At 40.0% G+C, this 12,552-nt stretch overlaps 1 protein-coding gene across 1 annotated transcript in view; it reads right to left on the reverse strand.

The window, feature by feature from the left end:
* Positions 1 to 5,742: 5,742 nt before the first annotated feature.
* Positions 5,743 to 12,552, reverse strand: part of Got1 (Glutamate oxaloacetate transaminase 1) — a 58,372-nt gene continuing 51,562 nt past the window's right edge. Inside the window, exon 8 of the mRNA XM_083140767.1 lies at positions 5,743 to 9,223. Coding sequence (XP_082996893.1) covers positions 9,081 to 9,223 — 143 coding nt within the window. The 3' untranslated portion in view covers positions 5,743 to 9,080. The remainder of the gene's footprint in view (positions 9,224 to 12,552) is intronic.

Genomic DNA, 12,552 nt, shown 5'->3' on the forward strand with positions numbered 1-12,552 from the left:
ATTTGACCTGGAAATTTGCCGTGCGGCAAGGCAATTGCCTCGTGGAAGTTGTGAAAGCTAGTGTCATCCTGCTGAACCACAAGTGTTCCACACAATGCAAATAAGGCCACAACCATTTCGCAACCATACTGTGGTAATGTTCTCCATTTACTGTCCTGGCATTTCCATTCTTGAACAACAATAAGACAATGGCTTAATTCAAATCTGACATTCTTGTTGGGACACCCTTTAATATTTTTGTAATTTGGACTTAATATATTTTTATATCATATAACAAGTAAGTAAATAATACTAACAATATTTATACAATAAAACTAAAGGATTATAAAGTTTCTGATCAATTTCTCAGAATTTTGTGAAGAAAACAAAACAGTGTGTTTAAAATAATCATGCAACCCTAAATATAATTACTTGAAACCTGTGATATACTTGATTGACTGATTGATTTTGTTTATTTTACTTTGGCTTTTTGCCACATTTGGCTAATTGCGAAGATGAAGATGAGTGATATGATGAAATTGATGAAGTAACACTCCCAAAGAACATCCATGCCCAGGGTGGAATTCGAACCTGGGACCTCTGGCATCATACCATGATCAGGGATGGATTAACATGACACAATGACATTATAGTTACGTTACAGTCAAAGAATAATAGTAACTGTATAATAAGTAACATTGTCTCTACGCATCTGAAATTGGGGCTCCAAATTTCATTCTAAGATTAATTTTCGGGTTAATATAGCAATAGACAACTGTTCAGCTTTCAGAAAATTCTTGTCCGTTTTTATTTGGACCTATTTCAGGAATGGGCCTAATGCTGCAGCATCAATAGCACCCACCTTAATCCGTCAATGACCATAATGTGCTAACCACTCCACCATGGAGGTTGGCTGTGATATGCTAACAAGGAGTTTTGCTTCTTGAAGCATCATGCTTTGGAATACTTTTTAATACTTTACATTGTCAATTTCTTCTTTGCAGGGAGCATCAGAAATTAATTAATGAGGCACGTCGGAGATAATTTCTTTCCAGAACATTAATTTTGAGAAAGAAGAGATGTGACAAATTTTTCACAGCATAATAATTCAAATTAGTTGGCATCCAATATTGGTCATGTTTAATGCCTGATGGGATTGGGAATAGTGCTGATATGGGATACTCCCGCAACGTGGCCCTGCGGTCTAAGGTGCCATGCTCTGGCCTCCGACTATGGGATGAATGCAGGTTCGAGGCTCCTGAAGGAAGTGTAACAACTTTTCTCCTGAGATTTCGGCCTGTGTATGGGACCGGTGGCCACTCGCTATCACGAGGAAATTGGGGAGCTACGAATGAGTTGTGTAACCTGGTCATAAAAACCTACAACAACTGGGGGTTCGTCCACATCACCCCGTACTTGGTTGGATGGTCTCCCACCTCGGGTGAGTGAGTAGGTGGGAGTGAGGCTGGCAGTCGGTAGGGAGGCCTGGGCCCTCAATGGGTTGTTGTGCCATGGGAAGGTTATATGGGATGAGTGTTATTTTAGTGGCACATAACCATAGCAACACTAACCGTTAAGTTTTGTTAGCAGATGCAGACATGTACACAAGTACTGTCCACGCAACTGCATAGAAATCCATAAATCATAATTTTGACATGAAGTAGCGCTTTTGACAGAATCCTGAGTTTGGCCTGGCTACCCTGGTTTGGCTCTCCTTTGTTGGAGTGGTATTGTGGGAGACCTGCAAACTTACGTATGATTTTTTTTTTTTTTTTTATCCTAGCTTTCTATCATTTTTATTAGCCGAGTTATCGTAACTATTGCAACTGCCTGCGAAAGCAAAAAATGCCAGATCCTATGCAACAAGAATGGTCTCAATTTTCAAAAGTCATTAAAAAAAAGCCTGTTTTGAACTACCCTTGCATAGGGGTTACAGCAACATTTCATTTTTTTTCCCAAAATGGTCAAACAAAATTAGTTTTTTTTTTGTTTTTTTTTGGGACCATCTGGTATGGATTAACCAATGGGAGACTGGAACCTGTGTGCCCGAGAGCAAAGCCCAATGCCTTAGATAGCATGGCCACGGTGTAGAAGAAGTTCTACATTAAAGACACCAATGAGCTATTGTTTGTCTCCCATGGTTGTACCTGAGAGTGATACACCAGCCACATTTGTTGGTTGATTATTTCCTGTATTTTAGTTTGGGCTTTTGAGAGAGCCTAACTAGCCTGAAATATTCATGCCTGGATCAGGTATTTCATATTTTGGTTTTCTGAACATGAGTACTTGGATTCTGTAATAATCTAACAAATAATAAATTCTTCTTTTCCAGATTCTTGGAGTAACTGCATCTTATTTCCTTGTGCTAATGGAACTTGAAAAGTGAATTACGTAAATGTTTCCCAAATATAATATTACATAGTGAAAGTTCTACATAGATCTGTCAGTTTGTTGTAGTATGAAAGGATCACATTATATTTCACTGACTTTGCTTCACACATTGCTTGGGAATAAGTGTAAAAAAATACAGTGTGTTAAGCTCAAATCTCCCTAATTTCAATTACATAATTACTGTGAAAGAAGTACGATGAATTATGAAATACCAAACACCAAATGAAAGGCCAGATCTTCAACTTTTGTTTTCATGACTTGAAGTTGTCAGTTTGCTCACTACGCAGTGTCACGGTCGCATAAATAAAAATGGCGACTGTTCAACAACGCACGCAGGCAGTGGTGTGGTACGCCGAGACAAAATCTGTGATTGGAAAGCAATGAAATTTCAGATGAGTGTATGGAGGAGTTGCACCTGATACTAAATCAATTAGGCTGTGGTTTAGTAAGTTTCTAACAACTGTCAATGTCCTAAAACAATCTGGTGGAGCTCGCAGTCATGTGTCAGCGAAAAAGGTGGAAGAAATTCGAGCGGGGTTTCAGAGAAGCCCGAGTAAATCCATCCGCCAGGCATCTAGGCAATTCAATGTGCCTCCAACAACAATGCATCAAGTTCTGCACAAGCGACTTCGGTTGTATCCGTATAAAGTGCAGATTGTGCAAGAATTGAAGCCAGATGATAAGCCACGTTGCAAAGAATTTGGTATGGAAATGCTGCAGCATATCGACATGGATCCTCACTTCCTTGATGTCCTGTTTTCAGATGAAGCAATGTTTCACATCGGGGATTGTGTGGAAAATAAAATTTATGAGTTTCTCTTCAGTTCTCTGAAATATCATTGCTCTATCATTCATACTTTCTTTTCTACGATTAATTGAAATTAGGGAGATTTGAACGGAACACTTGGTATTGTCAACACAAGATCGTTTGTACAACCATTCCGGAGGGTGCTTTGAAAAATGCATGTTGTAAGGACCTTAGGTACCATGATTCTTTAATTCCCAATAAATGTATGTCATGTTAATGTAATTTATTCAGCTGTTACTATCTGCATGTTACAATCTATAATGTATGTATATGTAGGATATTCTTAAATTATTATGAACAAATATAAAAAGGTATGTACATTGGAGGCACATGAAGTGTGGAGGTAGAGCTCCACATATTCTTGGTTTTGGCAATAGTGGATGTTATGTGATAAGAACCATTGTCCAGTCAACTTCATCCTTGGATATGTATTTAAGTTGCTCGGTGAATCACAAAGCCATTTCATGCGGACACATGAGTGAAAGCATACAGTTGCAACATAGGTACAGCCAAGTTTAAAGACATACATACTCAAAATTGTGACACAATCATCCACTTTGTTTTCTGCCAAGAAATGATCTGTCCTCTGCAAGCTGTCGTTCACGAATATGACAACTGACTATGCTGTTGTAGGGCAAAACATATTATCAATGAACTATTCAAGCCCTTGTCCTGCATAGTGGCTGTGCTGTATAAGGCATCAGTCTTCGGGCTCCAGAACACATGTTGGTTTGAGTCTCCTGGGGAAAGCGTAACAACTTTTCTCCTGAGATTTCAGCCAGTGTAGCGGACCGGTGGCCACCCACCATGTGTTTTATTATTTTTATTATTATTATTCAAGGCCTTAGAGGGTAAATCCTTTTTCCCTTGCTATCTGAAAAACCGGCTCCCTTCCACTGTGGCAACCAAGTGTTCTCATTATCTTTGCAAAGGGAATAGCAAGCTCTGGCTGGCAGAGAACAAAGCATGTGCTGTCTCCAGCAGTCCTCTTAGTGGGTGAAAGCACTCACATAATGTCTTCCAGCAAAATACAGACTACCGAGTGGTGGAAGCAGTAACAAGATAAACCTTCCGAGGCATTGTGATGAACAATTTGTGTCCATGTATCTTTGAACTTGACTGTACATCCTCCTCTTTTAACCCAGAGGCAATTTTCCATATAAAATGTATGATAGGATGAAACTTGGGACCTCTGGCTTTGTAGTATGTTCAAAATGGCCACTGTAGGACCATGATAAAATTCAAGTATAATTCCCAGTTTTCAACGTGAATCTTCCAAAAATTCAAGGGTACAAGCAGATGTATTCTCTATTTCAACCCTACATATTACTCAGAAATGAAATTCAGTGCAGAAAATAGCGAGGTGCTAATAACAAGAAACACAGCCAGAAATGAACCAAGAATAAAGATGGACATGGAAGAGTTGAGGGTGGTGGAGAGCTTCAAATATTTAAGAAGCATAATCGAGAGAAGTGGAAGAATAAATGAGGAGGTAAACAGAAGAGGACAAATGGGTGGTGGACTATATCAAAGTGTTTGAAGATTAATATGGAACAGGGATGTACCTATGAAATGCAAGAAGGTAATATATAACACATACTATGTGCCAATAATTACATACGGAGCAGAGACTTGGACAATCACAGAGAGACAAAAGAAAGATGCAGGCAGTGGAGATGAAATTGTTAAGGAGTATATTGGGGAAGACTAGAAGGGATAGAATAAGGAATGAGGAGATCCAACAGACAGTGGGGGTGGTGAAGCTTCAGGACAGAATAGATCAGGAACGGATGAGATGGTTTGGACACATGAAGAGGGTGGATCCAGAAATATTACCAGTAAGAGCTTACAATGCACAAGGAGTGGGAATAAGGCCAAGGGGGAGACCAAGATATCGGTGGAAAGAACAGACAGCAGAGAGTGTTAGGAGAAGAGGACAAGATTGGAACACCATGGAAAGAGAGGAGTTGTGGAAGACCAGGAATTAATTGAGAGGTTTGACGTCTCTGCCGACCCTGCCAGAGGCAGGAAACGGCGAAGGATGATTGATATTACTCTCTCTCTCACCACCAACACTCGTACACAAATACGTAAACAATATAAAGGGTATTTTTGACTCCAATGTATCCAAAAATTCTAATCCTATTTAGGTGCAGAATTTAAATTTGCCATTTCACTTACTCAGACTCAAAATACATCTACAAACACAATTCACAAGTGTTACGGGATATACTATTCTACGAGAAATTGTTAATTGTATAGGAATTTCAAATTCATCTGTCAGATAGATTGTTCTGCAAAATAAACAGATTGAGAGAATTTTGTTATGTCATTTTTCCATGCAGCTATCTTTACCTTCCTCGATAAAAATAAATGCTAAATTGTGAACAACTTGTCTCTGGGCATTTTTAAATATGTATAAATTCAATGGGATTTGGATTAATAAAAGTTGCAAATTTTTCACGTCTACAGAGAAAAATTCTCAGTCACCTTGAATGTTGAAGACCACTGCACCCGAGAGCTGGCAGGAAAAGTGAATTACTTTATTTGCAATGAAAGAATAGTTACTTTTTCAATCTTATATTTCAACAAATCCTGTAACAACTGGCTACTGTAATCACATCATTTCATTTTTTAGTTTTTTCTTACATTCTGAATCAAATACAAACAAATGTCACACTAAGGCAACTAGATGCGACTAGATCACACATTCCATCGTAATCTATTACAACAGCAAGAATACATTTCAACAACAAGATTTTCAAAGAAATGCTTTTCTTCATGGAATATACATTTTCCAAAATTAATGAGCTGCATAAAAATATACTTGGAGTTTATACAATGAGCATTTTGTGATAACATGAGTACACTCCATTACAATACAATACAATACATTATTGCATAAAATGTTCATCTTCAATCAAGCATCATTACTTCCATTAAAATGATTGAAGTTACAATTATTATAATCAAAAAATACCATGGAAAAATACCTCTAAGAATAGCATCCTTTCTCAAATTATCATCACTACTAAATGAATAGATGTGTACCACAATTTATTCACTACAGCTATTTCATACTGAAAAAATATATTATCTTTTTCTAGAAAACATTGATCATCCATCGACTATTTCCTACGTGAAAATACTGCAAACCCTCCACTCTAAAATACTGCACTTACTAACTTGAACACTTTGCAATTATTTTGAAAAATTTACCCTAAAATTCACTTACATTGTACACAATTACCATTTTCACTAAAAAAAAAAGTCCATTGTAAAGCGACAGTGTCAGTCTTCTAACAGTTAACAACCAGAATAAGCGAACATCACATTTAATATACCTGAAAAATATTGTGGTAATATTCATGCTGACAAAGTAACTTTAAAAAAATATACAACCCTAAAATGGGATTTTATCAAAATTTCAGCTTGTGACAATTTGTTTTTAACTTGTACTTTTTCACGAAATGTTATTTTTGTTTGTTTCTGGTGAACAGAACATGTCTGCATGGTCAACATTTAGCATTCATAGATTTATACAGGCTTGGAAAGTTTCTATTAAATGATAACAACTTTTAACTTCTACACTAGTCAATGCATTTAAAAGACTGTACTAAGAATAAATTTTACTCTCAATAAAAAATAAAATAAAAACTTGATTAATATCAATGTGTTTATTTTAACATATTCAAAGTAATTATATTGTAAAGGTAAAGTTCCCTGTGCATATAGCACTATGCCATGAAGGCACATTTAGGGGATGCGTGGGTAGGGCCACACACGTTCTCGATCTCGGCCATTTTGGAGGTGAGGTGATCAGCACCACACTCTGGCCATCTTTACAATCTAATTCTCCAATGTCTGTACTGTTACACCAGAATATGTCTGCGCTCAAACTCAAGACCATCAATTCCTCAGCAGTCTCAAAGGGGAACAATACAAGCCAAAAAGTGGTAAAATGCATCATTTAACGAACACAGCAAAATCATGGTTGTGTGAACAATAGTTAATCATCATGTAGAAACAGTTCAGATAATCTGATGGTACCCTGTTTGTTGTGAGTGTGTTCTCTAATATTGTTATTTATTAACAAAGATTGCTCAAATTTATTTTGAGACTAGTTTTATTTTTCCATGACTCATGGGGCATTACTTTCTGAACATACCAATCGTTCAGCACTTTCTATATATATATGATTCCTTCACAAATATTTTGGTATATCTGAGTCCAACAGGCAAGAGATGCCTTCTTCTCTGGCAATTAGGCACACAAACCCCTTGAGCAGAAAAATAACATTATTGGAGAAGTATCTTGGTTGAGTTTCTGTACACAAATCACCTTTCACAGTGCTATACCCTTCAGCCTAGCCTGTTGTATAATTCAAAAAGCTTGAACCAAATACTTCAACTCTGAATGAAAAATATATGCACAAAATTTAGATTGGTCTTTAAACAGTAAGAACTTCAGTTAAAAACTGACAAGTCAATTCATGCTTGACTTCTGACTTCTTTTAGTTAAAAAAAAAAGAGAATATTATGGTAGAAAGTGAAAAATATGAAATTTCACTAAAACCTTGTCCATCTGGTCATGCTACCCACTTGTACACTCCTCTTCAGATAAAGTGCCACATACTTCAACTGCCTAACCTTATAAAATGTGCCACTTTATTTGACCAGAGGTGTACAATTGCACATCTGTCATTTTAAACTACGGAAGACCTAAGAGGAAGCATGCTAGTGGCTGAGTACAAGATTATGCATAGTTTCTATTCATACAATATAAATTAAATTAATACCGGACTTTCACATGTAACTATCATCTTTCACAGAAAACTGATAGGTTAACTGTCACTAAATTACCATATTTACTCATGTATAATGCAAACTTTTTTCCAAAATGTTTGCCCCCAAAACTGTGGTGCGTATTATGCATGGAATAATTCAGACAACCAACATTAAAACCACACATGTTTTCACTATGTCACTCCATATATATATCAACACGTATATATCAACAGGCACAAATACAAATTACCAGATTGAATTTCTTGAGTAATAATATTTTTAAAAAAATGGAAATTCTTGCGTTAAGAAAAGCAGCGCAGAATTCAAGCACATGGGCTGCGCATCAGCAGTATTTGTTGGGTGAGAAATAATAGAAAATAACTTCCCGAGTGCTCCAAATCCATAATTCTGATCTCACACAGAATGAACAAGGTGGTTACAAAAGTGAAATCTTCGGTATTAATAATACAGTGGAGGGAGAGGGGGGAGGTGGTGTGGGTTGGTGACTCATTGCTACACAGGAGGATATTCTCCTCTTGGTCCAAATAGCAATAGGTGACTCACAATAAGTATGGTGTCATTCGCTCTTCATCGGCATAGCAACAGCTTTAACACCTACAACTAAGGAACCTAAATTGTGCTGCGCATTATATACGATATATAATAATTTGTTGCTTATCCCATCAAAAACCAGGGTGCACATTATACACACATGTGCATTATACATGCGTAAATGCAGTAACGACTTAAAAATTACGAATTATTGTATTATTGCCAAACAAATTGATTATTACAGTGCCTTTAGTTCCTTCTCAAAAAATGCTTAATATCGACAATTGCATTTTACATTTCTATCACAGTAAGAACTTAAAAAAAAAATCATACAATCAGAGATAAGAATTATCATAAATTTAAACAAATTTAGAGAAGCTACTGAATTAAGTTAAAGCTAAGCAGAGAGCTACATAGAAATTAAATAACACTTCATTATTATAGCTACAATTGCAGATAGACATGCCACCTTCTATTCAGTATAGCAATTTATGTATAACATAGCAATGGCATTCACAAACTCTGGTTATTATCAACATAACTACAAAACATTCATCTGTGTGTTACTCAGGGAACTTCTGAATAGCATCATGGATAGCTTTGGCAACATAATCAATATTGTTTGTGTTGACACCACACATGTTAATGCGACCACTCTTGAGCAAGTAGATGTGGTGTTCCTTCACAAGATGTTCCACTTGACGAGCTGCAACACACATCAGAACTATTACTCTAATACTTAGCATTTCTGCATGCAGCAGATACCACAAAGATACCCTTTATATTCACTAGTTTCATTTTAATAAAAATTGTATAGATGGAACAAATTAATCGGCATCCTATCCATATCGGGCAATACATGTATGATGCAACTACCAGTTTCTTCACTATTTCAATAATAATATACATATTTTTTTGTATATACATCCATATTTGTGTTTCGCGTGTAGTTTGCACTCTTCTCTGGAGTATAAGTGATCCAGTGAAGGAGTACTCTGGCGAGAAGGTGCGGGTAGGAATTGTGTATTTTAATTATATATATGTGTGTGTGTGTGTGTGTGTGTGTGTGTATGTTAATTTTAACTTAACATATCAAAATAGCAGGAGTGATATGCATGGGAGGAAAATTTGGTCCAAACAAACTATGATCCTTGTCGGGGGGGGGGGGGGGTTAATGGCATACAAATGAGCCCCCACACAGGGCCCGCTGCAGGGCAGGGGGGCACGTTGTGTTTTTCAAATAGGAACCCCCGAATTTTGTTTCATTTTGGGATTCGCGGAGTCAAAATAAATAATAATTATGCTTGACATGGGTGCAACAACATGCGAAATAAAAAAGATATGGCCATGTGTATGTTTGGAAACACGTAAATGTCGTGCATGGAAAAACGGTAACAGGTCCCCACGAAAATACGAAGAATTGCGTGTGCAGAGGAAAATTTCATTGCTGTCGATGGTGTCATTGAAGAGTGGAAGCAGTACCAAAAGAAGAGTGCGGAGGGGATAGGGGGAGGGGGCAGCATGCAACGAACAAAGTGGAAATACATCTGCTGGATTAATGCAGATGGCATGGAGATGAGGGAAACACAAAAACGTATTCAGGGATGCCAGAAAAGTGTAGGAGATGGGAAGGATGGAATGCAAATACTATTACCCTCGAACCTGTGCGATGCTTGTTTCACGCGAGTCCCCTTGCCTCTCACCTGTGGGGTGCTTGTTTCACATGAGTCTCCTTGCCTCTCACCTGTGGGGTGCTTGTTTCATGTGAGTCCCCTTGCCTCTCACGTGTGGGGTGCTTGTTTCAAGTGAGTCTCCTTGCCTCTCACCTGTGGGGTGCTTGTTTCACGTGAGTCTCCTTGCCTCTCACCTGTGGGGTGCTTGTTTCATGTGAGTCCCCTTGCCTCTCACGTGTGGGATGCTTGTTTCAAGTGAGTCCCCTTGCCTCTCACCTGTGGGGTGTTTGTTCCACGTGAGTCTCCTAGCCTCTCACCTGTGGGGTGCTTGTTTCACGTGAGTCTCCTTGCCTCTCACCTGTGGGGTGCTTGTTTCACGTGAGTCTCCTTGCCTCTCACCTGTGGGGTGCTTGTTTCAAGTGAGTCCCCTTGCCTCTCACCTGTGGTGTGCTTGTTTCACGTGAGTCTCCTTGCCTCTCACCTGTGGGGTGCTTGTTTCACGTGAGTCTCCTTGCCTCTCACCTGTGGGGTGCTTGTTTCACGTGAGTCCCCTTGCCTCTCCCCTGTGGGGTGCTTGTTTCAAGTGAGTCCCCTTGCCTCTCACCTGTGGGGTGCTTGTTTCATGTGAGTCTCCTTGCCTCTCACCTGTGGGGTGCTTGTTTCAAGTGAGTCTCCTTGCCTCTCACCTGTGGGGTGCTTGTTTCACGTGAGTCTCCTTGCCTCTCACCTGTGGGGTGCTTGTTTCACGTGAGTCCCCTTGCCTCTCACCTGTGGGGTGCTTGTTTCAAGTGAGTCTCCTTGCCTCTCACCTGTGGGGTGCTTGTTTCACGTGAGTCTCCTTGCCTCTCACCTGTGGGGTGCTTGTTTCAAGTGAGTCCCCTTGCCTCTCACGTGTGGGGTGCTTGTTTCATGTGAGTCCCCTTGCCTCTCACCTGTGGGGTGCTTGTTTCATGTGAGTCCCCTTGCCTCTCACGTGTGGGATGCTTGTTTCAAGTGAGTCCCCTTGCCTCTCACCTGTGGGGTGTTTGTTTCATGTGAGTCTCCTTGCTTCTCACCTGTGGGGTGCATTTCATGTGAGTCTCCTTGCCTCTCACCTGTGGGGGCTTGTTTCAAGTGAGTCCCCTTGCCTCTCACCTGTGGGGTGCTTGTTTCAAGTGAGTCCCCTTGCCTCTCACCTGTAGGGTGCTTGTTTCACGTGAGTCTCCTTGCCTCTCACCTGTGGGGTGCTTGTTTCATGTGAGTCTCCTTGCCTCTCACCTGTGGGGTGCTTGTTTCACGTGAGTCCCCTTGCCTCTCACCTGTGGGGGTGGGGTGGTGCATGGGCATACATGCCTTACCCAAGCAAATGCTCGAAATGGTGACCATGAACGTCGATGCATTTATTTCTTCTTGCATGAAATGACTGTTCACAACGCAAAAGTGTGGCGGCATCAATTTGTGTGCAAGCATTTCGTATTCGTTGCATCATGTCGTTGCACGTTGTGGGTACAGTTTGATACACCATTCCTTTAAGAAAACCCCACAAAAAGAAATCTGGTGCAGTAAGGTCTGGTGATCTAGCCAGCCAATTGACAGGACCACGTCGTCCGATCCAGCGATGATGGAACTTGCGCGTTAATACTTCCCGAGCTATGGCAGCATAATGCGTCGGACAACCATCATGCTGATACCACATGGCCTGTCGCTGTGCAAGGCTTAGATCCTCCAACAATATCGGTAGTTCGTCCTGCAAGAAATTGCGATACTTTCGCCCATTCAATGTACCGTCAATGAAAAACGGACCAATGAGTTTGTCACCCATGATGCCACACCATACGTTCACTGACCACGGGCGTTAATGTTCAACTTCACGCAACCAGTGTGGGTTGTCGGCACTCCAGTAGTGCATGTTGTGCCGGTTAACCTGGCCATGGTTTGTGAATGTTGCTTCGTTGGAGAAAAGAACGTCCCGAAAGAATGCCGGATTTCGATGTATTTGTCCACGTGCCCATTCACAAAACACTATCCGTGCACGGAAATCATCACCATGAAGTTCCTGGTGCAGGGACACATGGTACGGGTGGAACTTGTGCCTCTTGAGTATGTTCCAAACACTGACATGGGACATCCCACTCTGGCGAGCTATGTTACGCGCGCTGGAATGGGGATCACACGCCACTGCAGCTAATACAGCGATTTCATTATTTTCCCCAGTGACAGTTCTTCGACGCCGTCTTTGTTGCGGACACACGCTTCCTACTGTTGCAAATTGCTTGACAACCCTGGCAAAAGTCGACCGCGAACGCTCTGTTCGGATAATATCTGGCATATTCGGTGACAGCATTGTGCACATTCCGTCGACATTCACCATACATGAATATCA

Source organism: Lepisma saccharinum, chromosome 19 (assembly GCF_977018435.1).
Source record: "Lepisma saccharinum chromosome 19, izLepSacc3.1, whole genome shotgun sequence".
In the NCBI taxonomy this organism is placed as follows: domain Eukaryota; kingdom Metazoa; phylum Arthropoda; class Insecta; order Zygentoma; family Lepismatidae; genus Lepisma; species Lepisma saccharinum.